Below are 27,902 nucleotides of genomic sequence, written 5' to 3' on the forward strand. Positions count from 1 at the left end.
TGTGAGAGCAGATGCAGAGCTGTTACGCTCTACAGTACAACTGTGCAGACACTGCAGTGATGAAGCTTTTCCTAGCTTGGTGTTAATCCACTATGGAAGAAAGTAAAATCAGTACCTAAAATAAGGGCTGGTTTGGGATCTTTAATTTGAACTAGAGATGCCACAGAGTTGCCCTTTATGAGAGAAGTGGTCACAAACTAAGGGAAATGCTCTGTAAGATGGAGGGAATGGGCCTCCAGTGCACCACCCTTAGGATCCTAGGTTCTGTGAAGATGGATGCTTTATAAACAGGCTTGAAAGGATTAGATTTTATCAGTAAATGCCAGTAAATGTTGCTTTCACTGCACACACACAAATTGTTGGGAAAATATTTCCGTCAGTAATAATAGACATTTACAGCTAGGCAAAGTAAGAAAAATGCACCTTGGAAACTTATTAGAGTTTGACTTAAAAAGATATTCACTTTGTGTATTTTGACATGTGGTGTTAATATTTGTGTTTTAATGGTTATAAAGCTTTAACTTTCTGAATTTCAGGGTCTCTTGTCATTAAATAATTGTCTTCCCCTCCCCCACACACAATTTCATGCAATTCTGGAAACTTAAATTGATAAAAACTTTAAAAACTCATAAAGAAATACAAATCGAATCCTGCCAACCCTATTTATAAGTGCCTAAAATATATTAGATCTTGCCATCTCCAGGTGGCGGGGGAGAGACTGTGACCCATCTTGCCCAGTGGCACGTGCCTCCTCATGGGTATCCTGCTTCTCCTTTGTTCCATTTAGTGAGAAACTGCTTGCGACATAGCAGCTCTTCCTGCAATGCCAGAGGATCTGCTGCCTTGTGGATCATTCCATCCTTCCTTCTGCAGAAGGGGGACACTAGGGCTACAGAGTCTTCTATGGGTCTCACCTGGAGTGTCTCAACTCCTGCACCATTGCTTGAGGGTTGAGGAAGCTGCTTCCACACTTGCCCACAAGAAGATCCTCAGATCCCAACTGAGTCACTTGGGTAGGGGGCACGATTTGGGTCTTAATCAGCGTGAGTGCTGGCATTATGCTACAATGCCACAATCCTACTATGATAATGCTAAAATGTTGGAGCATATTGAAGCCTATGAGATGATATTGTTACTCATTTTTACCATCTAACCTTGTGGAAACTAATTGGTCTTCCTCATTTAAGTCACCCACTGAACAGACCTCTGCTTCCTCTGAACTTAATTTAATTTAAGTTAACTGAAAAGATTACAAGTGTCCAGTGGCATCATTATAATCCCGTAACTAGGAACTAGCTTAGAGGATAATAATCATTAGTAGTTGTGGAATTGCACTCTGGAAAATAATCAGCGCTGAGACAAGTCTTCAAAAAGGGGCATCAGCCACCATTTACAGAACATTCTGGCAGCTGAAGAAGGAGTAAAAGTGATAGATAGAAGTAGCAGCACATATAGAGAGGAGTTCGAGTCTGGTTACTGCTTCTGTGGTCCTATATCTTCCACAGCTTTAGACAGAGTTGTCAGAACGGAAAGAGTTATACAAACAAGAGTCACCAGAGAAAGCACTTCTATGGTGATGTACATTTAAATGCAAATTAATACAATGATGGAGAACAGGATATATTATGCTGCCTCTAACTATAAACAGGATATTCTATATAGAGCTTGAGAGAAGTCAGAGGGTCTCCAAGAATTAACCAGTAAAAGCAAGGCACTGTATAATCTAACAATAGAAATTCTCTAAGTGTGACCAGCTAGCATATGTGGAAAATACATAAAGGATTTCTGGGCTTGACACAATGCAGCATCAGATGCACTGTGCAGGAGAAGCAGAAAATAGCACTTCGTTCTGGAAATAATGGTGGAAAATTAAATGTTTAAAATAAGTATTTTTCTCTCTGTCTATAAGTCAGCTATAAACCATTTTGTCATGATCGTAGAGCATGTTTTCAATAAACTACACAGAGTATTCAGCCAAACCTACAATGCCAGTTACCCGCCTACAGCAGACACAATGAGCCAGGACCTCTGAATGAAGCCAGTGGCGCTATGCCAGTTGATGACAGCTGAGGAATTTGGTCCATAATAACTAGAAATGTTCAGCCTCAGCCACACGTTTCTGAAATGTGGGATTTCTTTGTGAAGTATCTCTTGTGTGAATGAAGGAAAAAATGCTCATTATTTGTTGTGCAGCTCCAAAAATGTCAGTAGTTTACAACTATTATACATAATTCTTACAAATCACTTTTACTCACCCTGCTTATAGTGACTGAGGTTTTCAGTGACTTTATCCACCATCTGTGCCTTAAAAAAAATAGAAACCTTGAAAAATAATTGCATAAAGTACATATCAAGGAATCTATGTCCAATCAGTGTGTCATCATTCCTGTTCATGTCAGGAGACATTGTGCACTCTCACTGAGCAAATAATTGAAGCCTAAACGTTTTCCTGTATATTGCCAGTGTTGATGTGTGAAATGCTCTTCACTTGTTAATTACCTCAAGGTTGACAGGCCATGCAGTATTCACCAAAAAGGGAGACTCTTAACTGTCTTCAGGATCCTGGTTGTGGTTGTTTGGTAACCAAGGGTTCTGTCTTTTTATATTTTGGCAACACTTGCATAGCTTGTCATGTCAATATAGAATTTTTGTATTATATTGACAGGTTTTAAGAGACTAACTGATATCAGTGCTTTAAAGTCTTAGAAAATGGTTTAATTACTCAGGTTAACCATTTTGATCTATTCACCCTCCCACCTACCATCTTTTAGAGGAGGCATTTGCTTTCACATGGCTCCAATCATGTCTTATGGGAGAGCAATTGGCACAGAGCTCTGCATCATCTGGCATTTTACCTTATGTAGTAGGTAGTATTTTGCACTGCCACAGGAGTGGCTGAGAATCTGACTCCATGTATGTGCACATGCAAAATGGGTAGTTAGGTGCCTGATCGTTTTCTGGGTCTAATTACCCATTTTGTGAACTCGTGCAACTTTAGGTGCTCATCTTAAAACATTGTTCAGAAGTAACTTTCAAAGCATGCATCACACTAAAAAGAACTCGTTAAAGTTAGTTGTTGTTGTGTAACAGTTCCATGGTGTAAGCCAAAATTACCGACCATTGAAATTGTCTCTTGTGTATTGTGCATTTGAAAATTTTAATAAACAAGATGTTTTTTCCAAGTTAACATATGTGCAAACAAAACAGGAACAGTATGCTCTCGGGAAATATGCCTTCTAATATGATTTGGGGCTCTCACTTAGAGCGGCACATTGTGAAAATCAGGTGATAATATTGCCCTCATGTGGCCTCTTTGGATATTGCCTCAGGACCTTCCAAAAATAATTTTTAATGTAAAATAGAATTAAAACATACATGTAAGTAAAGAGCAAAACTTCTGACACAACAGAAACTTTCAATGTTCCTCCCCACCTCATTTTATTTTATAAGGGTGTTTTAATTACCCAATTTTTACCTTTATTTCTTTGGCAGAAACATACTTGAAAGAACTCTGTGTATCCTTAACTCTCAATTAGGTTTTGAATTAAGCTTGTGATATAAATGAAATCAGGCCCTGATCATGCAAACACTTATGCCTATGCCTAACTTTACTACTGTATGTTGTTAAGCACTCGCATATGTGTTTGCAGGATCAGGGCCTTCATTTGTAATGTTGCCGTAGTTGTTTGGTTCTAAAGTCAAAACCCACCTCTCTCTCTTACCGCTCATTACCTCCAAAAAATCCCAACATTTTAAGTGAGAGTGTATTTTAGACAGGAAAGTAAGACTGTCATCTGACCCTCCTAACTCACTTCTTTATGCTCTTTTTCTCTCTTACAAACGTCTAGGGGCATATCTTTAATGGTGGAAGTCCAGGCCACCCCAAATCCTAGAGAGAAGCAGCTGCTTATTATTGGGAATTATATTTCCCCTTCCAGAAACCGAATCCTTGGAAGTCTGCCTCCATTATTCTCCAATAACATGGTATTCTGGGAAGGCCCAAGTCTTCCCACAGCAACAAGAGGATCCATAAAAGGAATTCTGTTGGTGGGTCACCACTGCTGTTCCGCCTCATCATTTCCAAAAGCCCAGGACCATGGTTAGGAGGCCATAGTTATTCCAGTCCCCACTCAAAGTACATTAAAGTCAGTGGAAGTCTTATTATTTACTTCACTGGGCTTTAGTCTTGGCCTTAACAGCAGAGATCATTAGAGGAAAGGTTGTTAGAGGCCTTTTTTCACTTCCTCCCCACCAGCAGAAATTTAGAAAACAACATTCTCAGGGATTACTAGTAACCACTGAAATAAGTGGGTAATTTAAAATAAAATGATACTCAGAGAACATTTTCCACGTAAATGAATTAAAACAAACTTTAGGTGGGATGAATTTGTGGCTTAATCTATTAACAGACTTCCTTTAAAACTAGATTATGTAAGAAAAAATATGCACAAATAGGAAATTTACTATACAAAATAGTTGAATAATGTCTTGGTTTCCACCTTCATCAAGTGCTGTGTCAAAGGAACAGGGAAATGTCATCACATAATAATAAATCCGGGTGAGAATAAATAGGCATATCCAACAGCTAGCACTATAAACTAATGATAAATCACTGTATTTTTTTCTCTGTGATGTATTCTGGAACCATTGTTTTTGATTATGGGTACATTTTTCTCCCATTACATGTGACAACTTCTTCGACTGACAATGATTCATCAACCACTGTAGGCAGAAGACCACGTGTAGATAGATCTATGTGAGGCAGTGCGCCGTGCTTGGAATAGAATTATTGTAGAATACGTTTCTTTGGCCGTTTTGCACAAATCCAGTCTGTATGTTGGGAGATGCATTGGTTATCCTTGTTTCTTCAAGTGCATAATCAAAGAGGCGTGTGTGTGTGTGTGTGTGTGTGTGTACATAAATACACAGATTGTGTGGACTTGGCGAAGAAATATAATTAAGCATAGCTATTTTCCATGGGGTGCAACATAAAAGGAATGAATGCAGGAACGCTAACTACAGATAGAAAGGCTTATGTTGAAAAAAACTGTATCCTATTAAGAAGGATTTATTCTTCTCAGACATTTAAAAAAACAACCTGTCACATAATAAAGACCCTGCAGCTATGCATATCCCCTTAGCTGTGAAACTACAATGGGATCGCTGCACAGTGGAGCACTGTGACCTTGGCACTCTGGTTTGCCAAGCTGTCTCCATGTTCCATATACATTATTATTGCTTAAAATGTAGCCAAAAATCTGAAAAGGAGACATATATGTCCTCTCTTCAGGAAGCAATTCTTATCTCACTGCATGTTCTCCTTACACAAAAGGTGTTCTTCAACGTACGTCCTCCCACGCAACATACATTTATTGCAGGGTTGCTTACAAGTTAGAAAGCACATTCTACGTCACCTAAGATCCAACCCACCAGTCCGTATTGATTGTTAACCTGTTTTGTACCTTTTCTTATTTCTGTTTTGATACCACATTCCAAACCAGTTGCCTATGAAGGTGCCTTTACTAGCACATTGAACAAATGTATCTTGCCCTTGACTGGCTTTATATTTGCTAATGCCACGCTCAGTACGGTAGAGAACCCCACTTGCCCCTCACCGAATCCCAAGCTCTTGGTTTCTTCCCACAACCTCTGAAGAGCCAGGAATTTAACCCGAAGTAAATGCTGCACCCGTGTTCAATACCAATGACTTTATTTGCCACCTAGCCAGGAAGGACACAGCCACAATTAGTAAAAGGGACTAGCAGAGAGCTGCTATGAGAAGTCACACGTATAACCCGAAACGTAATACGAGTCCTCGACACTTAAATAGCCCTAACTTAACAACTGGTCCACATGGCCCTCCAGGCTCCGTTCTAGAACAGAGTACCTCCTGTCTCTAGTGCTGTAGTGTGAGGTCGCAGTAGGAAGTCCCAGGCTTGGCTGCCTCTCAAGGAATCTATCCCCATGGTCACCAGGCAGGTCAGGGCTGCTTCTGCTGGGTCTGGACTGCTCTCCCCGCTTGGCTATGTCTGTGCACCTGATTTGCTGTCTGGGTCAATCTCCCAGTACTGGGGTCTGGCTGTGATTAGGCTTTTTACCCTCCAGCAGCAGCAGTGCATGCTATCTGTCCATGCTCTGTAGCCTTCTCCCAGAGCCAATCAGGTGGCCTGCATACCCCTTCCCTGTCCTCGCTTGAGCAGGGCTGAGCTCTTCCTCTGTAGCAGTTTTGCTCCACCACTGAGAGGTGGGCTGGAAGCAAGAAGTCAGGGGTGGCATTTCCTTCCAGTCATCTAACAAAGCAGGGCTCTGGAGACAGAGGGTTCAGCTCCCTTCTCAAACTGCTGCCTAATCAATCAGGCCATCTCCATTGTAGGGCTGGCCCCTTCACACTGCTGATGTGTCAAATGGAGGCTCCCAAAGAGCCTCCTGTACTGAGATTCCAGCAGGGTTGCTACAATTTGTACCTGGCTGCAACGAACCCCAGTTATGCCAGCCAGTGATCTCCAGAGTACAGAACTCTCTGGCCACATCGTCTCCTCAACATGCCCATGATGTGGGGTTGGGGATAGAAGAGGGCAATGTACCGATGTCTAGAACAATTCTACCCCATGTCATGCAAATCCTCAACTACAGCAACTTTATGGGCCTTTGGGTTGCTTTGGTGGCACAAAGGGACCATAGTCAGCCCCAGAATCTGTCCCCACAAATTCATTCGTAAAGAATATCCAGGAACAGAAGCTAGCTCAAGGGAATAATTAAATGTAAACAAGCTAAAGCCCTAGTTGTGCCACACTTCTGATCTATCCATGAGCATGCATGCGTGAAGATTGCAAATGGGAAGTATTTGATTAAATCATATGTAGTATGCCTTTCAGGCCTTTAATTGATTATTCAAAACACTGTGTGTGTTTTTGAGAAGTACAGTAGAATGAAATAATTTGTGTCACTGAGCCCACACAATGCTTATTTAACATGACTGGAGGTTGGTTGGTTGGTTGGTTTAATCTAACACCAAAGGGGAATAAGAAAAAGCATGTTATTGTTGGTTTAGCCAATTCATTCATTTTTTCATGACTTACCCTGAAGCAAAAGTAATTATAATATCACTGCACTGTAACTATGGGCCAAATGCAGCTCCTTCCACTGTAAGCCCAAACACCCCTAAAATCAGCAAGAATTGTCTTGGTCCCACTATGTGTGAGAACTGTGCTCCTCCTGTGTTCTGCTCCATTAGCCCTCTTCCTGCTGTGGTGGGAAAGGTGGATTTGGACAAATGGTGGGAGTAAGTTGAGGGGGCGGTGGTGTACATGCCAGTGGATATGCCAATATGGGGATCCATGGGGCTAAACTCCTCATGTAAGGCATGTGCAGGAGCCCCATCACTATTACATGGATTGTTGTATTAGTAATGATGTGGCTGGCCACATGATGGGGTGGGGGTGAGGGGAGGATTGCTTTCACCCTGACTGCTCTTCCATCCTCTGCATAAAACTTGTTTACTCAGGCTCAGAGCTCATAGCCAAAGGGGAAGGACATCAGCATTTGGCCCAATATGTTACAAAGAAGAAAGGATTTGGCTTTGAATATGTTGATACTGTCAAGTTTTTCTACTGCAGCAGAACTAAGCATGAGACGTTTCCACTTCATGTAATATGTTAATAGCAAAATGTTTTATGAAAGTGAATTTAGGCTGTGGGACCTCTGTGTCTAAATGCAGTGCCTTCTGGTACCAATTAATGCACAGTTTATTTAAGATTTGCTTCTTTATAAATGCAAATAACTTCTCTGCTAGAATATTGAGAGAACATTTAATTTCATTCTTCATTTAATGTGGGACCGGGTAGAAAATAAAACTGTCATTCTTATGCAATTTTGACATCTGCAAGCCTGTTAATGTATGGTCCTTAAAAGTATAATAGGATAAGTGTTTAAGAATTTGTGTAACATCTTTCACAGCTACAAAGATTTTTTGAGACATACTTCAAATCCAGTTCCCCTCAGCAAGCCTTTGATAATATGAAAGAAACAATAAGTAAACTCTTACTGGTAGCTGAGGCATTCAGTGAATCACCCGATGTGGGACCAAAGACCTTCAATAGGTAAGAAGCTACCAATAAATAAATGGTAAGTTTATTGTCAAGTTCTTTAGAATATTATGGAAAGCAGTTGAGTACACAGATTCTGCTGTTACAAAGAAACTCGTATTTCATACTTGGTATTAGAGTGAAATAATGTGGTTGGTGAAGAGAGATTTTCAACAGCAGCGGCATCCAACCTTCTGAACTTGAGGGCCAAACATATTATTTCAAAAAAGGTCAAGAAGTTACAATCAATACCTTGAGTCAGATTCTGTGTCCTGTTCTGCTGCTTTTATATTGCTCAGGAAGTACAAAACGAGCAGAAACCTCCCACAAATGGGGGAGTTCCCAATGGATGTGAAGCTGGCATAGCTGCCTCCTGTGCTTCCCTACTTTGAGCCCCTAGCGTAGAGGGTGTTGAGGGATGAAAGAGTGAGTTGCCAAAGCTTATTGTACTCCAGCTGTCTCCATTTGGTATATGGCTTTTGGGGACTGTAACTGACTGGTGCAAATTAGAGCCACCCCTGGCAGCTATAACCAGGGCTGGAGCAGGGAATCAGGGAATTGCAACTGATCTGAATAGTAGCACAATTTTAGAATACTTTGTCCTAAGTATTACACCTCATGAAGTATGCCTGAATAATACTGTTATCACTTTTTTATAGGACAAATAGGTTATTGCAGTCTTTCCTACTGGATTTTTTAGTTTTATATGGACCAGATACTTCACTTTTTTATAGTAAATATACATGTTTTATACAGCTACTTGAGGACCTAGTTGTTTAGCAGCAATAAAGCTCATTATTTGTCCTAAAGTAGTAGGAACAAAACTTTATAGAATATATTGTGTGTGTGTGTGTGTGTGTGTGTGTGTGTAAGAGAGAGACTGTGAATATAAATATAGAGTTATTTTAAGAGTTGTGCAAAACCAGCTAGTTTTGGTTCACATAGTTTCACCAAACCAAATTGATGAGTTGGCTGTTTTATGGGACATCCAAGTTTTCATGTAGTTCCAGGCTCGTATGAATCCAAAATCCCACCACGCAATTGCAGCAAAGACCATTGGGGTCACAATGAAACTCATGAGTTTTGCTACTTCTCACCCTTATGTAACATCTGTTTTCCCCAAAATGTCATCCACCCAGTTGCAGAACCCCACACCCTCCAGCAGGCACTTGCTCCCCCTATATCGTTCCCCTCCTCCAACACACCCCAAAACCCTCATGTACCACAGAATGCACTAACATTAAGAGAGGAATGGGCCTAGATTAAAAAGACCCCATAACATTAGAAATCCCCATTCCATCCCCTGTCTGTGCTTGGTGCATCTGGTGGTGAATTAGGGTCTTAGAGTAAAATAATGGGCTTCTGAAGCAGCAACAGTGGATTAGAGTAGCATTTCTCAGTGCAGCTACTGCTAAATTGGTTAGGGAATGAGTGGTGGGCAAGACTGTGTTTAACTATATCTTTAAAGTAAAGTTAAAAACTGGCCAGTGTGTGTGTGTATAACTCCTCTTTACTGGATGGGATCAGTATTGTTAATCTATGTATCAGAAGTACTACATTGCTTATAGTCATGGAGGCTCTCCATTGCTAGAGGAACAGGGTTCTGTCCTCTCTGTCATTGTCCAGTCCTAGGTGGCCATGGGTTTGTTACAATATTTTTAACACGTAACCTGTTTTACTTGGCCTGTTAAAAGAAACAACAGTGAAAAACAACATAATGGCTTGAAGTCTATAGGCCAGCATCTCAGCTGGTGTAAATAGTATCACTCCATTTAAGTCTATGAAACTGTGCTGATTTTCACCAGCTGAGGATCTAAACCTATCTGCATGTAACTTTATTGACTTTTTCTCTTTTACTTACAGTTATCTCACATGCCATATTCTTGTCAGGTTTAATTTCAGATGCAGTCTGTGTTTTCAAATGTTAACCTTTGACATTGGGTTCAACACCTCCACATATCCAGTAGTTCTTGAGGTAAGCAAGTGCCAATTACATTTTTTAAAACATGTAACATTTTTTAAAGCAAGTAAGTGATCAGATGGATGGAGGGGATTTATTTTTGGTATTTTTTTAATTGTTTTCCCTGGTTTTAGGAGCTTTCCAAACCCAAAGGAAGGAACTGGCCCTTCCCAAAAGAGCATAGACTAAAAAGAAAAGTACAGTAGAGAATTGTCATTGATGATTGCCCCGAAACCGCTAAGCAACTATGCACAAATATACAAATAGATGTGTGAATACATTAGTAAGTGGAGTCTTGGGACTGGAAGAGTTGTTAAGGGACTATGGAATAATATTGATGTCTACAGCACTAAGATCTCAACAACATCTGTCAACAAGCTGGCTAGGAAGCATTGTGGCCTAGTGGAGCAGGCACTGGCTGTGGAACGGGGCTCAATCTTGAGCTGTGCTAGAGAACAGCTTGGCATAGGTGACTGGAGGAGGCTGAGGTCTTGGGACTGGCTGAAATATCTCCCTGTGCACGTCTAAATGCTGCCCTAAATTGTGCTGGCTTGTACTTCTTCCCTAGAGGCCATTACGCCTACAAAGATCTATGGAGCACAACATGCTCTGACCTCCATCATGCTGACTTCTGCTTCCCAGCCCACCCTGACATACCCTCTACACCATGAGGAAGAGGAATGTGGTAGAGAGCCCATTATACCAGCTTTGTACCACCTACCAGCTTTGTACCACCTATTCCTCCATCAGAGGAATTCTCAGCTGTCCCTTTAGGCCAGCTTTCCAGCTGTTTTGCTCTGCTTCAGGGAATTTAAAAAAGCCATGTCTTCTTTTGTCTGCACAAAAGAAAAAAAAGGAAAAATATATTTGAAAAGTACACAGGGACATTCCAGAAGCAAAATTTAAAAAATAAATCTTAATTAAAAAAAATCAATTTAGGTTGCTAAGTGAAATCTGTGTAGTTTCCTATTACATCAGCTACAGAATGCAAAGAAATGAGTAGATATAGTAAACCTTGCACTGTCCACAAAATAAATATAAAGACATTGTTCTTACCAAGTATAAAGAAATGCATATTTCATCACAACTTAATAACCTCAAGTTGGACCCTAAATAAATACAGTACTTTCATCAGTAATCCTCAAATCAAAACCCTTTTGAAAACAGAAGTTCTCTCTACATGCTATAGACACATCTTGATCAGCCTCAAATGGAAGTTAAAATAAATACATATTTTATATCATGTTCTAGTAAATCACTAGTGATAAATGCTTTCCTATGAAAATATGTGTAACAACATATTCTAAAAAAGCAATTATAAGTACTTCTAAAAGAGATCTACTGTCAGCTACTAAATATTAACAGATATTAATACAGTATTTCTTAAACACATTTGGATACAGAAGTAAAGAAAACAAGAATGTTCTATATAACCCCTGATTCATGTGAGTTGCAGTTGTGTTGGGGTTGTAAAATGAATTTCCTTATGATTGATAGAAATGATGTGATTGTTTATTATGTCTAATGTAAAATGTATGTCCTTAACTATTCAAGTTATGCTCATTATTAAGCATTAAGAACTTGAGTTTTGTGTATAACATGTAATCATTTAGCAATCTTCACTCTTTAATTTTTTTTTATATATTAAAAGGCTGGACATTTTTTTAAAAATAGGCTGCAAAATTAATTTTTATATGACAGTGCTATGCTCTTCTCAGTGCACTAGAGGTCAGCAAACACTATGATGTGTAATTGTTACAAAAAATGAAGTACTGTATTTGCTGTAAAAAGAAAAGGAGGACTTGTGGCACCTTAGAGACTAACACATTTATTAGAGTATAAGCTTTCGTGAGCTACAGCTCACTTCATCAGATGTAGCTCAGGAAAGCTTATGCTCTAATAAATGTGTTAGTCTCTAAGGTGCCACAAGTCCTCCTTTTCTTTTTGCGGATACAGACTAACATGGCTACTACTCTGAAACCTGTCAGTATTTGCGTGTTACAATTCTGATAATTGTATCAGAAGTAATATACATAAATAAAATACTACTACTTTATTTGTTTACCATCTGTGTGCATTTGATTCCTTTTTTATTCATACCTTTTATGATTCCTTTGAATAAATAAATAAATCCAGCTTAGATATATCGGGGAACACTGGATTTGATATGAAAACTGTATGTTAATTCATTTTTTTTCAAGGTGCACGAACACTTTGACTTTCAAGTTGATGATGACTTGAATTTTGAGGACCAAACTGTAAAAGAATTCCTGCTTGAGGATACATTCAAGTTTCTCTTGTCTAATAAGTCTTCAGCTTCCAGTGTCTTTGAGGCTTTACAGAACATTTACAGATTAGCTGTGATTAAGGTACGAGTGGATTTCGTAAACATTTTTCTTATTACAAATTAATTGAAAATATTTAATTCTAAATGATAACCTTTTCTTTGTGAGGGCTTTTTTCTAAACTACAAAATGAAATATTTGTTCAATCAGAACTTTTTGGGGCTAGGCAGAGTTGTATGAAACTGTGAAAAACATATTATGATGACACCTTGCATGGAATTTTCTTTCTTTCTTTCTTTCTTTTTTTTTCCTTCATTTTCCAACCCTCAAGAGTTCATATTTTCAAAGCTGCAATATTGTGAAATTCTGTGTGTTTTCAAGTAAAACCAGTTTAGCTTAATAATGGGACCAGAGTATGCAGTGTTTGTGAAATGTTTGTGAATACAGAACTAATTTCAAATTATCTATAAAATGCAAAATGGTCACATTTCAGCACATCATATTTCTTTGCAAATACTTCACACACCCCTTCGTGCTAGTTATCTCTCACCAGATTCTCTCTTACACCAAACTAACATTGAACACAGCAGACTTGGAAGAAGGAAGAGCTATCAGGGAGCTTGTTTGGTCTCCCCAATTCTTTGCCTCAGCCCTGACTCAGGTTAGTGCAGCTAGGGGACTGCTCTAACTTTCACCAGCTGGGTATGGTGCCCAAGGGACTATGTACCAGCTAAATATAGCCAAAGCAAATTGATCTCCACCTAGGGTATGCAGCAGCAGATTCACATGGCTATGATATAGTTGTGGTGTGTAGTGTGGACTACCATGTTGAACGATCCCTTGCAAGTCTGCTTCTTTCAGCAAGAGTCAGTATGGGAAGATTTAGACTTTTTAAATTCCTCAAAATTGCATCTTTCAACCTGATTCATGGTTGGCTGCATGCTCAGCTTCCTTTGACTGTAGCTTTTTAAACCTACAAAAGCATACCTTTCTCTCTACACTGGTCATTACCCCATCATTGCAGTCGTCTTGGTCTCGACTGGTGCAAGACTGCAACTTGCTGGGATTGTCTAAGTATCTTCTTATTTGTGCCAAAATCAAACCTAACCAACAGATATTAAGAATATGCCATAAGTTTTGATGCTGAAAACTGTTCTTTCCTCTCATGGCCATTGTTCTTAATGGCCATGTTTCTGCTCCATATAAAGTTCTCATCACTTCTGCACTGGACACTCTTGTCTTAGTTGTCACATAGACATCCCACCACCTAAAGGCCTTTAAAGATGCTGAAATACCATTGATGCAAGATTGATCTGACATGTTACTTCGGATATAGAACTTTCTGCTGTCAATCAACTACCCAGATAAATGAAACTATTCACCCATTCAGTGTCAGTGCCATCTACATGCAGTGTCAGCAGGTCATTTGTTTCCATTTTATAAGAGGCATACATAGCTTTGGTTTTATTACCATTGATCTTAAATCCCATAGATTCTGCAGTTTTTCAGCGCTCTTCCAGCCATCAGTTGTAGTTGGTCAGTAGTCTCTCCTAGTGAGGCAAGATCATCTGCATAATCGAGAGCATCTAAAGACCAATCTTTAAATTTCACACCTTCTACTTTCGCCTCAATCAATTTGTCATCAGATCATCTATTAGAACATTAAATAACATAGGCGAGAGTATTCATTCATCCCTGGCCTACTCCTGACTCAACTGGACAGCTGTTGACCCTCACACAGCTAAATGTATGGTGGTACAGTTCTTCCACTCGCCACACTATGTCCTCAGTCTCACCCTACTGGTGTAGCAGTATCCACAGTGCTGCTGTGATCAAAAGTGGCTGTAAAGTCTATACACATGTTGTTAACTTCCTTTTGTTGTTCTAGTCATTTTTCAGTAACATGCAGAGCATGTGTAGCATGGAATATAGATTGATCTATATCAATGGTGACTGTCTCTCATTTTTTGGTCGAAACAGTATTTCAATCAATTCAGTAATACGATCGTAAACACCTTCCCTGGGATTGACAGCAGTGTTATTCTCCTATGATTCAAGCAAGCTGATAGCTCTCTCATCCCCAGGGTGTGTCTACACTGCAATTGGACATGTGATTGCAGCTCATATAGGCATACCCATGCTAGCTTTAGTCTAGCTAGAGCATCTCAAAATAGCAGCGAAGACGTGGTGGCAATGATCCTGGCGGGGACACATACCCAAGTTTCCAGGTGGACTTGTATATCCTGCACTGAAGCTTGTGCCACTGCATCTTCACTATTACTTTTAGCTGCACGAGCTGTATCAAAGCTAGCTTGGGTATGCCTATACGAGCTGCAATCGCACATCCAATTGCAGTGTAGACGTACACCTAGTGTGCACCAGCTACTCCTGTCCTTTCTTTTGCAGGATGAAAACTACCAGAAGGAATATGAGCAATGTCTGTCTTTAGAAGAGATAAATTCAATGATTCATTTTATAAAAGAGCTGAAGAGTATGGGACAATTTGAGCTGGTAAAGTAAACATTATTATTGTGTATTTTTTTGGTATTGTGCAATTTCCTTTGATGTGATATCATAGTAGTTCAACTGTAAGTTATTTAAGAAGAAAGTGTTTCTACTTTTAAAATCTTTGAAAACATTATGGATTTATTTTCTTATTTCTTATTTAAATAAATGCTAAAATGGTCAGAATCCAGGTACTTTTCTTTAAGACATCATAAAATCATGATTGATTTCATAACGACACAACAGAACAGAATTGTAGTACATCACAAGTTTTTAATTTTTAAGAAGGATGCTATCACGTGCCTAAAGTTTAGTACATGTGTAACTGCAATATTGGAGCCTATGCTTTAGATATGATGTGATGGTGTGATGCAGAGGGGGGCAGCAAATAGTGAGAGAGGATGGAATGGGAAAGAATGAAGTTTACAGCAGTAAAATCATGTGGATACTCAGTTTGGTCATGTGTATGTCTTGTGGATTCTGCCAATTCTTCCTAAAATAAAAACAAGGAGGATAACAGGATAGGAGAAAATGTCAGACTCATTTCTTGTGGAGCTCACAGAAAAGGTGAATGGTCTGAGGTATACAAATGAGAGAAGGAAAGGGCTTGATGAATCAATTAGGTAGGAAATGTGTAGGGCTTGATAGAAGTCTTGAAGACACTTACGAGAAAAATGAACAAATGTGGCCCTGAGGCTGGCATTAGTGGTGAAATAGGCAAGAGGTGATGTGTTAAAATATGAGGTCAGATAGCTGTGGGCAGTAGAGTTATGTAGGACCTCAAAGGTGAGGACAGGAAGTTTAAATTGAATGCAATGAAGAAGATTGGAGGGGGTCAGTGGAGAGATTTAAAGAGTGGGTGACATGGTCTGAATGACATAGTAAGAAAATCATTTTGGAGGCCACATTCCATATGGAGAGGTGGGGGCGATGTGGGTGTTGGGAAGGCTGGAGAGGAGTGGTTGAGAGATGAAATGAAGAAAACCTGAGAAGAAATGTCAAAGAAGTAGAATGAGGCATGAGATGAGGGATTGGAAGGAGGGAGATAGATTAGGAATCATCAGCATAGCCATCATAGCTGAAACTGTGTGAGCAGATAATGCACTTAATGTGTAATGGGGAAAAAAGGAGGGTACCACTGAGAGATCCTGAGGGAATCCCCCCAAAGCGGGTGTGGGGAAGGAGGAAAGATTCTGAAGGACCAATCAGATGGGTAGGAAGACTTCCAAGAGAGAATAGTACCAAGGAAGCCGAGGAGGGATAAAATGTCAAGGAATAGGGAGTGATCAACAGTTTTAAAGGCAGTGGGGAGGTCCAGAAGAATGAGCATGGAGTACAGCTGCTGAGATTTGGGTAGGAAGAGATGAATGGAAATGTCTGTCGAGTATGTATTTGGTGGGGTGGAGAGAGTGGTCTAGAATAGAGTTAGAGGGGGGAAATTGAGGGAATGGTTGTAAATGGGTCATTCAATGATTTTAGAGGTAAAGAGAGAGGGAGCTGGAGAGGTAATTGGCAAAAGTAATAGTATCAGGGGTCAGTTTTTTGAGACTTGAGGAACCAAACCATTCTGGTACTTGGAGCAGGAGCCAGAGGACAGTGAGAGGTCAAGGGTGAGATGGAGGAAGGAATGACACTGGTGCAGAGGTGGGGCAGGTGGAGGGATTGGAAAAAGTACAAGACCTTTTAGTGACAGTAGAAAAGTGTGCTGGGGATGGAAAGGAGGAGAAGGAGAGTGGGGAAGGAGTAGGGAGGTCATGAGAGATGTTGTCAGTTTTCTTCCTGAAGTCAGTGAGATCCTGGGCATAGAGGGTGGAGGATGTAGGAGAGGGGAAGGTTTTAGGAAGGTGTCAGTGGCCATTAATAAATGTTGGGGTTTATATGCCTGGGACTCAATAAGGGCGAGGCAGAGCTGCAAGGAAGGTGGCAGAAAAGAAGGCAGAAAAGAGGAAAAGAGAACAAATCTGTGTCTAGGAAGTCTGCCTGATGTCTGGATCTCTGCCAGAGAGGTGGGATGAGCAACAGGGCTGGGGATTGGTGGGTAAATTATACGGGGGGAAAGAGGGACAAAGGAGTCAAGGATAGAGAGAGTGGTGTTAATGGACTTAACAACTGATCAGTGGAGGTGAAGGAAGAGCAGCAAGTATTGGGACACAGAGCATCAGAGAAGTCACGGGCAGTAAGGGATTGAAGGTCCTGGAAGGTCATGGGACAGATGGAGGTGAGTGATCATATAGGAAATGATTTGGTAGCAACAAAGAGAAAATTCAGTAATGAAAGAAAGGGAGTTCTGCTTAGTGATGGCAAGGTCTATGGTATGGTCTTTTGGTTCAGGGAAGAGTTCATCTCAGTTTGAGAGTCAAATAAGCAAGACACAGAAGACTGAGGGATAAGACTTCCGCTTCGGGACCAGTAAGCATGGTTTTGCAAGGCATGATAATCAGCATAACTTTGGGAATGTATCTTAATAGGATATTCTGTTAAACACATGTAATCTGTTCCTAATTTTTCTTAGCTTCCTTGTTATGTTTTACATATATAGTATGCATCTAACCTATTGTAACAGTTTGCAGGACCAGACCCCGACATGTGATTTAGTCAGAGATATAAAGGAAAAATCTATGAAAAAGTGTTTTTACCTTTACTAATCTGACACATATCAACTTTCTCTCTTTCAGCTTTTCCCATCTTCTGCACCCAAGATTCAAACTTTGCTGCATGATGTTTATCACATGGTAGACCCGATGGGAAAGCTTGGGTCAGTCCTGACAGTACATTGGTTTCTTTCCAATTTACTTGAGCAGTTCCAGTTCATGAATAAAGAGGCGCGTCCAAATCTCTCAGAATGGTAAGATGGCTATTAGATAATATTTCTAGGGCCAGATCCTCAGCTGGTGGAAACCAATGTAGAGCTTTTGACTTAAGAGGGTCTATGCCAATTAACGCCAGCCAAAGCACTGGCTCAGTGTTTCTTATTATAGTGTGTTGGGAGGTATTCCTTTGTTAAGGTTGATCTGAATTTCCAAATAAATCCAGTTTGGGATCCTTTTCTCCCCCTTCTAACACACAGGATTATTGGTGGCAAAATCGCGGGGGTTAGGGGGTAGAATTTTTCTAGTAGATTTTAAGTGAATTTTCTGAATTACTACACCCTGAAAATAGGAATGTTTAATAGAGTTCAAAAGGTCTCCTGCTCCTTGCCTCCAATTTTGAAGCCAAAACAAGAAAGAAGGCAGGAGATAAAAACTTGGGCCAAGATTTTCAGAGGTGACTAGTGATTTTGGGTTGTCACAGATTTTGGATGCCCCACTTGAGACACCTTCCTCTGAAAATCTAATTTTAAATGCAACTCTAACTTTTAACGTTATTAAGATTTCAAATAATAGTATCAGACTGGCATGTTGACTGCAGTGGGCTTAAATTATGATTGTGACTGCTGTAGACTTAAACTTTCACTTGAAATAAATAAATAAAAATAAGTTTTCAGCCTTTCCCATGTGGAAAAAGACTTTAAAATGTAAGTCAATTGTTTGTCAGTGGGAAAAGGGACATTTTTTCAACCAAAATTGAAAAAAAAGTTACTTATACACAAGGTTTTGTGAATTATGATTTATTAAAAAAAAATAGAGGTGTTCGTCACAGTTAGAAAATTCATCAAAGATTTGGGGTCCTTTTAGGGCTGTCAAGTGACTAAAAAAATTAATCACGATTAATTGTGAGATTAAAAAATTAATTGTGATTAATCGCAGTTTTAATTGCACTGTTAAACAATATTAAAATACCATTATTTAAATGTTTTGGGGGTTTTCTGTATTTTGCAATATAGGGTCAGGGCTGGGAGCTCTGAGCTTCAGCTCTGCTCGGGGCTTCAGCCTTGCATGAGGTATGGGGACATCAACCCCCCTCAGGGCATGAGGTGCAGGGCTCCAGCCCCCCTTGAGGCTCAGGGCTCCAGCCACTATCACGGTTTGGGGCGTGGGGCTCTTGCCCTCCCCCCTACCCCGCGCCTGGGAAGCTGTGGGCTGGGTCTTCTTCAGCTCCCCCACCCCTGGCCAATGCCTCCTGCCCGCCCACAGATAAGTGATTAATGCATCAAAAATTAACATATTAATTTTGCTTTCAGTTAATCGCAGGTGTTAACTCCGATTAATTGACAGACCTAGTGGGTTTTTTTTTTATTAGATCATTGCTAACTACAATATTCTTGTATGGATTCCCACCACCTTCCTTAGTTGATGATGTGTAGTTTCCATTTTAACATCATCTTAACAAAGTTTTTTGGCTGGAAAGAACAAAAATAATGGTATTATAATTTTGGTACTCTATGTATTTCTTCTAAAGCTGAGGAAATTCATATTTATTTTCCATACCCATTTTCTCCTTGCTAATGACATTGAATGCAAGTGTACAGCTCACCTACTGGTAATGGAGGTGACTTGCATGTATTGTGTACATTGTGAAATAGTTAGAGGTCCAGTTTCTGTTTCTTTCATTCCACAAATTCTGAATGATATTGTGTAAACACTTCTTTTTTGGCAGTGTAGACATACCTACTATGTAAATGGCTATGAATGCTTGAAAACTGAAAAGACGTGAGTTAAGCTTTATCCCAAGGCAGCCTGTTTAAGCATTTTGTTTAAACTTTAAGCTTTCCTGAGGTTCATAGCCTTGATGAGTTTTGTCAGTTTAGATGAGCTATTACCAGCAGGAGAGTGAGTTTGTGTGTGTATGGGGGTGGGGGGGATGTGAGAAAACCTTGATCTATGCAGGAAATAGCCCGACTTGATTATGTAAAGAGTTGTCACTTTGGATGGGCTAGCACCAGCAGGAGAGTGAATTTGTGTGGGGGGGTGGAGGGTGAGAAAACCTGGATTTGTGCTGGAAATGGCCCACCTGTTGATCACTTTAGATAAGCTATTACCAGCAGGACAGTGGGGTGGGAGGAGGTATTGTTTCATGATTTCTGTGTGTATATAAAGTCTGCTGCAGTTTCCACGGTAAACATCTGATGAAGTGAGCTGTAGCTCACGAAAGCTCATGCTCAAATAAATTGGTTAGTCTCTAAGGTGCCACAAGTACTCCTTTTCTTTTTGCGAATACAGACTAACACGGCTGTTCCTCTGAAACCGTTCAAAAGGACTGTTATCCTGACTTTCATAGATTTGGGCCAAATTTTTAATGGGCTCCTTAATTGTTCCCACTTATCGGCATATGCAAGATCTGTGGTTTCATGTACAAACTGGCAACTGCATGACCAGCTACCCCTTATGGATGTATAAATAGACAGTTAAGGAGGCTCCCTGAAAAATTTCCTCTTGATTTAGATTTTGTATCTTGGTGCTCATGAAATCAGAGAATGAAGACCCTACTCAAAGGAGTTTACTGGTCAGCATTACTTTCCCACATTTCCATCTACATGATTATTTGGAATTTTAACATCCCCAGTGAAGTTAGTGAATTCTCTGCACTTCTTCCACAGGAAAATCAAGAAAAGTTCCAGAAACTCATCTAGGACTACCATGAAATGGTCAAAGCCTAGGTGAGAATGAATAAATAGTGAACTTGTAATGCCTATCATTACATCCGTGGACACCATCCCTGAAGGAGCTTGTGAACATGAACAGCTTTAGGGCAGTTTCTGGGGAGCACAAGCCCAACACACAGACACAGATCTGCTAAGTTCTGGCAGTAGGGAAATTAGTTGCCACTTTTCCTATCTCGGTGGGATAATCCTGAATTCTTTGTGTTCTGATGTAAGACTGACAATGATTCATTTTAATGGTCCTTTCTACAAGTCTCATTAAAACATTTGTGGGGGTTGGCCACAAAGTAAGATTTCGCTATCTTCGCCCCACCCACCACACACACACATAGAAAGTGGATTTCTGTCTTTTAAAATCATAAACTGATGAACAATAGGCTTCTCTGGCAATGCAATTCTTCAAGAGGACTTCAAAGGGAATGTTTTGGGGGGAAACATATGACTCCTGAAAGGAGCCCCTTTGGATCTCTTCATCTGTCATTTCTCTTTGTCAGTCTATACAGGGTTTGCGTAGGGAAGAGCTTATTGTAAATCTACCTTGCCAGCCTCCAGTCATGTCCAAAAATGGATTTGACTCATTGTAAGAGGAAATCTGCTGAATTAACAAATTTGGAGTTGGTGACATATTCCCGAGTAAAAAGAAAAGGAGGACTTGTGGCACCTTAGAGACTAACAAATTTATTTGAGCATAAGCTTTCGTGAGCTACAGCTCACTTCATCGGATGCATTCAGTGGAAAATACAGTGGGGAGATTTATATACGCAGAGAACATGAAACAATGGGTGTTACCATACACACTGTAATGAGAGTGATCAGGTAAGGTGAGCTATTACCAGCAGGAGAGTGGGGTGGGAGGGGAACCTTTTGTAGTGATAATCAAGGTGGGCCATTTCCAGCAGTTGACAAGACCTTCCTGGACACTACGGTGCTAATAAGCGATGGTCAAATAAACACCACCCTATACGGGAAACCTACTGACTGCTATGCCTACCTACATGCTTCCAGCTTTCATCCACACACACCACACGATCCATTGTCTACAGCCAAGCTCTACGATACAATGTCATTTGCTTCAACCCCTCAGTCAGAGACAAACACCTACAAGATCTCTATCAAGCATTCTTACAACTGCTGAAGTGAAGAAACAGATTGACAGAGCCAGAAGAGTACCCAGAAGTTACCTACTACAGGACAGGCCCAACAAAGAAAATAACAGAACACCACTAGCCATCACCTTCAACCCCCAACTAAAACCTCTCCAGTGCAACATCAAGGACCTACAACCTATCCTGAAGGACGACCCATCACTCTCACAGATCTTGGGAGACAGGCCAGTCCTTGCTTACAGACAGCCCCCCCAACCTGAAGCAAATACTCACCAGCAACCACACAACAGAACCACTAACCCAGGAACCTATCCTTGCAACAAAGCCCGTTGCCAGCTGTGTCCACATATCTATTCAGGGGACACCATCCTAGGGCCTAATCACATCAGCCACACTATCAGAGGCTCGTTCACCTGCACATCTACCAATGTGATATATGCCATCATGTGCCAGCAATGCCCCTTTGCCATGTACATTGGCCAAACTAGACAGTCTCTACGTAAAAGAATAAATGGACACAAATCAGACGTCAAGAATTATAACATTCAAAAACCAGTCCGAGAACACTTCAATCTCTCTGGTCACTCGATTACAGACCTAAAAGTTGCAATTCTTCAACAAAAAAACTTCAAAAACAGACTCCAATGAGAGACTGCTGAATTGAAATTAATTTGCAAACTGGATACAATTAACTTAGGCTTGAATAAAGACTGGGAGTGGATGGGTCATTACACAAAGTAAAACTATTTCCCCATGTTTATTTTCTCCTTCCCTCTCCCTCCCCCCCCCCCCCCCCCGGCTGTTCCTCAGACGTTCTTGCTGGAAATGGCCCACCTTGATTATCACTACAAAAGTCCCCCCCCCCGCTCTCTTGCTGGCAATAGCTCACCTTATCTGATCACTGTCGTTACAATGTGTATGGCAACACCCATTGTTTCATGTTCTCTGCGTATATAAATCTCCCCACTGTATTTTCCACTGAATGCATCCGATGAAGTGAGCTGTAGCTCACGAAAGCTTATGCTCAAATAAATCTGTTAGTCTCTAAGGTGCCACAAGTCCTCCTTTTCTTTTTGCAGATACAGACTAACACGGCTGCTACTCTGAAACCTATTCCTGAGTAGTTGCAGATAGCTAGTCTTCATTTGATAAAGTAAGAATGTGTATGAATTCTAGCTTTAGGCATATAATTTGGTTTTGGATTAGCAAGTACATAGTCTAATATTACTTCTGTCTGCTTCATTCCAGTGTATAAATCCATACTCACCTAAATTCAGTTACCAGTTACCAGTTACCAGTTACTCAAGTCTTTACTTGTCTTAAAGAAATTGTTTTTGTACAAATTGTAACCCGAACTGCATATTAAAAATGGGTAAAAAAGTAATGTACAAGCAATTCGAAAGCTTTTATTCTTGGATACCCCTCCCCTTCCAGTTTTCCTCCCTATTAAGCTACTTTCTTGAGATGCATTTCTGCTTTTCTCCTTTTCTTGCTATGGGCAATTGTTTACTACGGGCTGTAAGTTTTCCATCATGCTCATTTCAGGTAAGATTGCTGGTATTGGGAATGTGAGTGCAAGAGGTGCATCTTTCTGTTCAGAAAACTACAGTACCATGCCCCACGCCAAGGGAGACAGGAATTTTTAAAAAGTGTTTTCCATAGATTCTGTTCCTCTCATTGATCTAGAAATGTCTATACTATTGCATTGATAGGAATTCTTTCCCAGAAAAAGAAGGTGTTAAACAAAGAACTCCTTTCAACGTAATGAAAAATCAGAAAGGTAGGACATCAGACTGGTTTACTTGTAATATACCACATGCTCTTCCTGTTTGTTCCAAAAATCTGGGAATGTCTGTGGTTCAGATGAACTGATGTGTTTCTTACATTCGTGCTTTCCAGTTAGACGGTTGTGGCTCATTTACTAAACATAAAAGGCTGAATTCTATCTCCCTAACTCATGAAAGTTGTTCCATGGATTCCAGTGGGAGTAGAGCAGGCAGCATATGGCCCAAACTGAAATAAATACAAGTGTCCCCTTTTATTGGTATAATTCAGTTATGTTTGGGGGGAGAGGGTTGTTTTCTTTGGGTTCTGCAAATAGGGGTTGCATGCAGTGTGTAGAGTAGGACACAGTTAATTGTTTCTGTTTGCCCTTTAGAATTACATTTTTCCAATGAGACTAAAGAAAGGCATTGTAGTCATGGTAAGTCAAGATCTATATCTTTGTACTGACAGAACATGTGAACTTTATGCAAAAGGTGGCACTGCTTTAACACATTTTTTATAGTGTCTGTGCAACTTTCTTTAGGGAATGGAGTGCCTTTAGGCCCTTAAAAACGAAACATGGTTTATTAAGTAGCCAGAATGTTTCTGAATCCATCAATAATGAGTCAGCTATGCAAAGTAACTCTCAAGCACAAAGTTAGCCATTGTTATGTTTACATTCTAATATTAATGTTTGGACATTCATTGATCTCAAAGCCCTTATGGTTTTTCTTCTGGTTATACCACTGACTGTCATGTAGACAGTTTTTCAAGGACAGTTATAGTTTCTCCTTTTGCATACAGTTGTTCTTATGAAGTGGTTTTTTAAACTTTAAATTTTTGGGTGCTCAACTATCATACAGGATATTAGTTCAGTGCTTAACCCTTCCTGATCAAGTAATATCTGTTCAGGAATACAATATTTGTGGTTCTTTTGTGATGTAGAAGGAAATACTTAAATATAAAATTAGAGACACACTCAATAGTTTTTTTTCTTTCAACCTGCATTTACCCTTGCTTCATATCCCTCACCACCATTAGCCACCCAGAACTCCATTCAACTACAAATATATCATTGTACAGGCGGACCTCTTTATTGCTATATCCAGGTGAAATTATGTGGGACCCAGAACAGTGCACATATAGCTGCAAGGACATTTGGCTTCTTCAGGGGTACAGTCAGCTGAGTATCAGGCCAAAACAAAAGAAAGTCTTAGGGTGTTGCTCAGGGGATGATGAGCTCATCTAAATGAGCTCCGGGCATCCCACACCTTAGAACATTACTACTACCTTTTCAGTGTCCAGTGCTCTTTTCCCCTCTGTCTAACTGAGGCTGTATTGTCTATGAGAGTTATTCTGGGAGAGGGAGACAAATTGCTGCTTAGGGGTGAAGAATTTTCATCCCAATGGGCCTCATCTCCTCTCTGCTCCTCTCTAAGCTTGGCGCTCAGCCAGGAAGATGTCAGTTCCAGGCCAAGAACATTCCTATCCTGGCTGACTGACACTATGATTTCACCCCTCTCATAAGATTTTTCTTTGAAAGGTACCCCTCCCTCCAGCTGCTTTAATTCTTAAGGCTATTAGTGATTTCTTAGGGAATAAGCATACATCCTGAAATGATCTGTGCGTTACATAGGCCATATGGCCTCTTGGGGAACTCAGGAGTGCTTCTTATATCCTTTGAACACTTACTTTCCCTCAACCCTCTATGCTGTATGTTTTGAATATGACCTGTTCTCTGGGGAATTTGGCCCAAATTCTGCTCTCAGTTAAACCAGTGTAACTCTGGAGTAACAGCATTAACTCTATTTACAACAATGTATCTGAGAACTGAACTTGGCCCTTTTGTGTTACTCTCCAGTTAAATTCACTCTCGTGGACAGGCCCCACACAGGGCCCTGTGTAATATTTAAGCCCTCTTAAGCCACATACTAAGCTTCCAGATTCACTCAGCTATTTGAGGGAAAGAGTTTACTGGCTGGAATGTTTGCAGAAGCAGCCAGTTATAATTGAATATTGGAGAATATTCAGAAAAAGCAAATTTTGAATGTGTAAACATGCCAGCAATCTGATTCTAACAGATCAGATTAAAATAGGTGCAAGAAACTTGTCACAGACGAGCTACAGGCAAATAATAATTCACAGAAATCATTTTGTTTGATAATGATAATACAGAATAATGAGTGTGTTTGAGAAAATCATGATTTTTATGGATTGTCCACAAACAGAAAAAGAGGTGCAGTTTGTTGAATGAGGATTCTTTATAAATTATTCACCCTGATGTACAAATGATCCCATGAGTCTAGATGTCACCCATGTGATCAGTTCTTATGAGCAGTAAGGGTGTTTCCAACAGATTGATTTTTTCCTGGCAACTACACATATACATAAGCCCTTCACACAGGCTGGTACATACCTAAGTTGGTTGTGAATTTCTGTCATTAAACTCATGTACATTTCAATTAATCCACTGGAGACAGGATTTTTTGACCTTAATCCTTAAATTTTCAGTGCCTTAGTCAAGCTTTTAGTTTTGTGACTCCTACTAAAGTCATTGGGCAGAAAATGATAAAAGCCCTGCACAGGTCTGAAAATTTACCCCAAGTGTCAATACAAAATCCATTAATGCCTTGCAGCAACAGACTCAGCCTGGCTATGAGTTAATGAATCTCACCATTGATCATTTAACAGCCTGCCAGCAGTTACTTGTTATTTTAAAATGTCCATATGTGTCACAGTTTTTTCTTTGATGCCTTCTTGGAACAGATAAAGATACCCTATCTCATATCAGGCAAATCTTCACCTGCCCGCCTTTGGACCTGAATCCTAAATTTAATCCAAAGATCAAAGAGTACTACACTGAAGTCCCATTTGATGTGGTGACAGTGAAGATTGGAGCAGAACCCTCTAACTGTCAGTGCCAGGTGCACCTTGATGAGAGGAAGGGACCAAGGTATGGGGGGAAATGATCCTGTAAGCACAGAGCTGATTCCTAATATTGGAGAAACAGAAAGGATGGCAGCCACCTCTGCATTTCCAAGAGAACTAGGAATTAGGAATTAAGATTACAAAAGGAGATTTGAATGCCCAGACATTTAGTCCTTTAGATTTGTATTTATTTATCAATGTATTAAAAATGTACCCATTACAATCATTACAATTAAACTCCAGTTAACAACCCCCCCAAACTGTTAGAATCTCCCTCCAGCTTCTACATAAAACTACTCACACCACCAATGGTCTGAGTACAGAAGACGAGCACGGTTGTTGGTAAAATATTCAGGGCCCAAATTATACAGAGCTGTATATAAGCTAAGCAGCACTGGGTCTCATCAGTAACTGAACAGAAGATTTTCAAGATGAACCCAGGAGCTGCTAGAACCATGATTCACTTGGTAGAGCCCTTCTGTCTTAGTCATTATAGGACCAGCATTCCACCATGGTGTAAGGGATCCGTTGGAGGTGCAGTCTTTGGTGATGTATAAAACAGAGGACCTGACCAGTTGTGATCATTGAGGGTCTTATGGTCCTTTCTGCAAAACTATGGGGGTTTGTCCTGGTGTCCTCGCCAGTATCTTCTATTATTAATCTAATACTCTTCCTGTGGTTTCTATTAGAGAAGTTATTCTTGACTTATTCTTAAAAAAAAAAAAGCTAACACAAAACCGTGTCACATAAAATTTTTGATGTAGGCTGGCTGCCACAATACACCCCAGAGTTGCATGCATGGAGTGATTGATATGCAAATAGACGTGTATGCTATATAATGAGAGTTTGCAAAATACTTCGAGAGTCTTCTAAACAAAAGTCATTATATAAATATTTATTAAGAAGTAAAAGCATTGAAAGTTCAAATTCTGTTAGTTCCAGCCATTCTCAGTTCACTGCAGAGCAAAAACCTCTCCAGCACTGCTCTTGTCTATCATGTTGAATGGTTTATTTGGGAATCCATAATGCTCAGAAAGTGCACAATTTGAAGGGCTAGCTAAAATTTTCAATCTCATTTGTCTCCCTCCTCACTTCATCACTGATTTGAAACTGCCAGAAACTATTGTCCCTAGTTGCATCATTCACAATTTTCTTGTCATTGTTGTCTGACTGACTTGCCAACTCTGAAGCTCTCTCCTATCTAAGTTGAAAGCTAAAATAACATCACATTTTTAGATTGTTTCTGGCACATTTTTGCTTTATTGCTAGATTTTTTAAAAAAATGCCTTTGCAAGCTAGACTTTACACTATTATTCATATTAAACTGTTGAAATAAACATTACTAATAGAAACCTTAAAAGCTGAGGTCCATTTAAATTGCAGTGGAAAGTGCTGTTCAAATCTTGACTGATTTAACATTGGGCCTATCACTTTCTGTTGTTGTTTTCCCTTGCAGTGTTGCTAACTACCCCCTTGGCCTGGGAATTAATAAAATCACTATTCTAGTAACAGATCATGCGCAATCCGACCCCGAGGTTGTGAGCAGCTATAAAATCACTGTCTATCGAGAAGACCGCCCAAGTCTGCCTTTGTTTGAGGACTATATGGTGTGTGGTTTTGTGCAGGTACTGTTTGTTTTTTCTTTGAATATACACTTTATATATGTATATGGCTTGATTATGATCTCACTTACACTGGTGTAAATCAGAAGTAACTGAACTGAAGTCAGCA

At 40.0% G+C, this 27,902-nt stretch overlaps 1 protein-coding gene across 3 annotated transcripts in view; it reads left to right on the plus strand.

Moving 5' to 3' along the window:
- Positions 1-27,902, plus strand: part of CPED1 (cadherin like and PC-esterase domain containing 1) — a 217,317-nt gene that overhangs the window by 79,566 nt on the left and 109,849 nt on the right. For all 3 annotated transcript variants that reach the window (XM_073328194.1, XM_073328195.1, XM_073328196.1), the window contains 10 exons: positions 7,957-8,099; positions 9,975-10,059; positions 12,246-12,413; positions 14,736-14,840; positions 17,510-17,679; positions 20,311-20,370; positions 23,192-23,259; positions 23,638-23,682; positions 26,010-26,196; positions 27,628-27,796. In XM_073328194.1, coding sequence (XP_073184295.1) covers positions 7,957-8,099; positions 9,975-10,059; positions 12,246-12,413; positions 14,736-14,840; positions 17,510-17,679; positions 20,311-20,370; positions 23,192-23,259; positions 23,638-23,682; positions 26,010-26,196; positions 27,628-27,796 — 1,200 coding nt within the window. The remainder of the gene's footprint in view (positions 1-7,956; positions 8,100-9,974; positions 10,060-12,245; positions 12,414-14,735; positions 14,841-17,509; positions 17,680-20,310; positions 20,371-23,191; positions 23,260-23,637; positions 23,683-26,009; positions 26,197-27,627; positions 27,797-27,902) is intronic.

This window comes from Lepidochelys kempii, chromosome 1 (assembly GCF_965140265.1).
Source record: "Lepidochelys kempii isolate rLepKem1 chromosome 1, rLepKem1.hap2, whole genome shotgun sequence".
Taxonomy (NCBI): domain Eukaryota; kingdom Metazoa; phylum Chordata; order Testudines; family Cheloniidae; genus Lepidochelys; species Lepidochelys kempii.